This window comes from Cebus imitator, unplaced genomic scaffold, assembly GCF_001604975.1.
Source record: "Cebus imitator isolate Cc_AM_T3 unplaced genomic scaffold, Cebus_imitator-1.0 Scaffold695, whole genome shotgun sequence".
NCBI classification, from domain to species: Eukaryota; Metazoa; Chordata; class Mammalia; order Primates; family Cebidae; genus Cebus; species Cebus imitator.
The window spans coordinates 619,022-624,123 of NW_016108010.1; the positions used below are offsets into that span (position 1 = coordinate 619,022).

The 5,102-nt window shown below is 31.0% G+C and overlaps 1 protein-coding gene across 1 annotated transcript in view; it reads right to left on the minus strand.

Moving 5' to 3' along the window:
* KITLG (KIT ligand) overlaps positions 1-5,102 on the minus strand; it is a 51,293-nt gene that overhangs the window by 17,930 nt on the left and 28,261 nt on the right. Inside the window, exons 5-6 of the mRNA XM_017518661.2 lie at positions 3,579-3,735; positions 2,733-2,816 (exon numbers count right to left, since the gene is read on the minus strand). Of these exons, the coding sequence (XP_017374150.2) occupies positions 2,733-2,816; positions 3,579-3,735 (241 nt within the window). The remainder of the gene's footprint in view (positions 1-2,732; positions 2,817-3,578; positions 3,736-5,102) is intronic.

Consider the following 5,102-nt stretch of genomic DNA (forward strand, 5'->3'; position numbering starts at 1 on the left):
ACCCAGACTTCAATATCTAGTAAAAAATACCTGCTACATGGAAGACAAAACAAAGACATTTTCCAATTAAAAAGGAAAAGGAATTTGTTGCCAGCAGATCTGTACTATAAGAGATGCTAAAGAATGTTTTTCAGCCTGAAGGAAATTAATTAATACCAAATGGAAACTTGGATTTACAAAAGGGAATGAAGGGCACAGGAAATAATAAATATGCAGGTTAATATAAAAGACAATATATTTTTTCTTCTCTTACTTTAAAATATATATGATAGTTTAAAGCAATAATTTGAACTGTATTGTGTATTGTAGACTGTATTGTGAAATTCATAACTGATGTAGGTATGTTAATAAATGTCAAAGGTGACCCAAAGATGGGTATGGTTAAGTAAAACTATCCTGTTTCAAGGGTCTTGTATTTTTATCTCAAGTGCTACAGTAGTAACTCTAAGTAGAATATTACAAGTTAAGGTGTATACTTTAATTTCCAAAATAACCACAAAGTAATGCAAAGAGGTGCTGTTGAAAAGCCAACAGTAATTAAAATTAAACACTAAAAAAAAAAATTAGCCCAAAATAGCACTAGAAAGAAGGAACAAAAGATCAATATACAAATGGGACAGATAAAAAACAAGTAAGAAAATGGTAGATTAAAACCCAACTATACCAATGATTTATTGCCTAGAAATAGATGAAATACTCTAATTAACAATCAGAGATACACTAAATAAAATAGGGAAGCCCAAGTGTATATTGTCTCCTAGAGATGTACTTTAAAAATAAATACAGTAGACTGAAAATAAAGGAAAGCCAAACATATGTCATGAAAATAGCAAGCATAAGAAAGGTTTGCTCTACTAATATCAGACAAAATACACTTCAAGACAAAGGGCACTACCAGAGATAATAAGGGATATTTCAGTAAGATTAAAAGGTCAATTAAACAGGAAAGTTATAATAATAATAAATATATAAGCCCATAATAATAAAGCTTCAAAATATATGAAGCAAAAAACCGAAAACCAAAAGGAAAATCAGACAAATCCACAATCAAAAGTAAGTATTTTCAATTCCCTTTCTCAATAATTAATAAAAATTAGACAAGAAGCTTAAGGAAAGGAAGATATAAACAACACTATCAACCACTTTTGCCAAATTTGAGTGCTGCACTCAATAGTTAAATAATATATATAAGATAGTTTCAGTACATTTCAGAAAATTTCAGTACATTTCAAAAAATTATATTCTGATAACAAAATTAATTCATAAATCAGTAATAAAATATATAAGAAAACCACAAAATTTTTGACAATTCACTTCTATATTATCCATGAATCAAAGAAGAAATCACAACAATTAACAAATATTTAGGAAAAATAATAAAATCACAACATAAAAATGTGTGAGGTGCAACTAAAGCAGTGCATATAAGAAAATTTATACCTTTAAGTGCTTGTAATTAGCAAAAATGGTTTAAAAATCAGTGATCTAATTTTTCCACTTTGAAAGGCTAGAAAAAGTGGAGTAAATCAAACCCAAAGCAAATAGAAGAAAGGAAATAATAAAGATTAGAAATTAATAAAATGTAAGCAGAGAATTTAAGAAACCAAAACTTGCTTCTTTGAAAATGTTAATAAAATTCATAGTTAGTAAGAAAACCCCTAATTGACTACCACACATACAGGGCCCTAGTCTCTTTTTGAAACTTTTTAGAACTGATATGCTATGTAATTTAGAATTTTATATCTTAGATGATCCTGTCCTGCAAATAATGTGTAATAAATACTATCCCCAGTGAGTTCTGGGTAGCATCCAGTAATCAAATACATTAATATTTCCTTAGAAAAATATATAAATATTCACTTTTTGAAAGATAATTAAAGACTATCAATAGCCTCATCTCAGTTCAGGTCAGGTTTTGGTGGCAAAAAATTCCAAAATAAATAAAAGGTATTTTAGAGGGTTTTTTTTTTTTTAAAGATTCTGAATTGTAACAAGGTATTATGAGTTACTAATAAAGTGCTTACTTTTTTTCAGATGTAGGTCTTCTAAGTCCCTGAACAAAAGACAGTGCCCCATTTGTAAGTCTTAAGGGATGACTTTTTTAGCTAAGATCACAAGATAATTTTTTTTTCTTCCTGCACCTTCCATGAGGCTAGAGAGTATTAAGTAAATACAATAACCTTTATAATGACCTTTGCCTGAATTTTAAAAGGAAACTGAGTTCTTGGCAAAAGAGGACAGAAATTTCAGAAAAATAAGCATATTATCCTCAAACATATAATTCTGTAGTAAAATAGCTAAATCAAATTTCGTTATTTCCAAATGCACAACAGTAAATACTGCTATACACAAAACTGAAAATATTTTTGGAATTTTATACAACCAGCATTTGTACACTTAATTTTAAATTTCCATTTTTGTCAGGCACATTCCACACAGAATATATTTTAATGCTTCAACAAAAAGTATAAATCATATTTCTAAAATTAATTATATGTCTTATTTAAAATAATCTTAGCAGAAAATTTATTGGCCTATTTCTCTAAACATTATCTCCAGCTCTAGGGAAATTTAATTCTACAAACTGAAGTCTCAGGAAGACCGTAAAGGAATAACAGTAACAGAACAGTATCAATAGTAATAAATGTAGAAGTTTCCTTGAAAGCCCATGCAATACTCCTATAGGTGCTAATTGGAGCCATGCATGCATTAAATCAGATATATGTACTTACTATTACTGCTACTGCTGTCATTCCTAAGGGAGCTGGCTGCAACAGAGGGTAACATAAATGGTTTTGTGACACTGACTCTGGAATCTAAATAGAAAGCAATAATGTGTCAGTGTTATATGGTGATTTGTATGACTTATAGAGTCCCTGAAAGGTGAAGTGCAATACCAGATTACTTGCCAGGTCAGCTTACCAAATCTAGGGTATTCAGATCCTATTTATTTCATACTGAGTCCTGCTATTCTATTTTAATAAGAAATTCACCACTGTCACCTTGTAGAATAAATATTGAATAAATATGTTAATACATGCAAATAATGACACATTGATGGTAATTTCTCATTAAAAAAAGAAAGCAATGAATCCAGGTTTGTATTATAAGGATCCAGTGAAGGGAAAAAACAGTCTCAATACAGAGTAACTGGGGAGGATCAGAATTTATGACTTAAAGTTAGATCCTTAAGAAAAAAATTTGAGAAGGAACATTAAGTAGACTGAAGGTACAGAATAATATAATTGTACATTACTAGCAAATGTTAGATGAGAAAAGGCATGAGTGGCCATCTCATATATTGTTTACTCATAAACAACTCCTAATTTGAAACTGATGAATATCGTTTTGGCTTGGAAACCAACAAATGTACAATTATTAGTTTCTTCTGTGTATTATATTTTAGAGGTTTTTTTTTTTTTAATGTTCTGAATCGTAAGTGCTATTGATATTTGCTTTTTTATTAGACATACAGGCATGTATCTTGCTACAATTAAACACAGAGGTAGATTCTTACTACATAGGGAAGATTTAAGTTTGCTGTTTACATTTGACCTGGACATGCTTATATGTCTTACCTTTCTCAGGACTTAATGTTGAAGAAGCCACACAATCAGTAGTTTCAGATGCCACTGCAAAGTCCTTGAAGGCATCAATAGATCTATTAAAAATTCTAAAGAATTCTTCAGGAGTAAAGAGCCTGGGTTCTGGGCTCTTGAATGGTTTTTTTAGATCCTAGAAAAAAAGTAATAGGATTACATTTTTCAAATAGTCTTTAGATTTAACTGAAGTCAAGATAATGGACATAAATATGTCCCTCAAAGTTTCAAGTATTTGGACTCTTACAACTAGCACTTTTAGATGGCTGTTTTAATGTATGTAATTCAAATTGGTAATGTAAGGTAGTGGGATCACAAGTTGAGTCTGGGGCAGTGAACACAATGTCATGACAAAACAATAAACTTAACAACAAATTGAAAACATTTTTCTTTAGAGGTGCTCATTAAAAACATGAGGGTTTATTTTAGAAAGACCCCTCCATTACAAGAACTTCCAGTTTTTAGAAACAACAAAAAAAGATCTCTCCATAATGCATGCTTTAATATCCAAAAATTAGAAAGTCAGATGATATTAAATGTTGGCAAGGAAACTCTTACATACTAATGAGGTAATGTAAATTGGTACATTTGATATTATCCAGTGAAGTGACAGGTGCCCATCCTGTGACTCAGAAATTCTATTCTCAGGTAAATACCCTGGTGAAGCTTTTGCACATATATATACCATCAGACATATAAAAAAGTTTTTTTGCAGCAATATCTGTATCACTTATGTCAATCAAAAGACAGTGGCTTAATAACTGGTAATATATTGAATGAGTGGAGATTATTCAGCAGAAGGTTAACGATAGCTATATGCATTAAAGTGGATACATCTTCTAAATCTAAAGCTGAGTAAAAGAGGCAAGTCCCAAAATAATAAACATAGTATAATTAATTGATATAAAATTCCCAAAAGCAAATCAAAGCTATATTATAGGGTTACATAATGGATTATAAAGAAAAGCAGGTAACCAAAATAAACATCTATCTGTTACTTACTAGGCAGTATTCTAACTGCTTCATGGATATATTCTCAGACTCCAAAACAACTGAGAAATATCATCAATAATCTCCTGGGTTCCCACCAAAGTGCCATACTTACTTAGTAAATGGACATTCTGTGTTGTTTGCAGTGTTCTTCCCAACATCACCATTTACCTTAAGGCTCTAATGCATATGTTATTTACTTTGTGATACCTTGTGTGATATACTCTACTTTTTGTAACCTCTACCTCTTTAGAATGCCATCAGCATTCTATATGCAGTAGTAATATGAAAGAGTGGTTAACACTACATTCTGACTTTGGAAATTAAAAATGGAAACAATAGAAAGATTAAAGGTATTGGATTAAAGGTATGACTGGATTATTAAGATGGTAAAAATTATAAGATTGGAGAGCACAGGCCGGGCGCGGTGGCTCAAGCCTGTAATCCCAGCACTTTGGGAGGCCGAGGCGGGTGGATCACGAGGTCAAGAGATCGAGACCATCCTGGTCAACA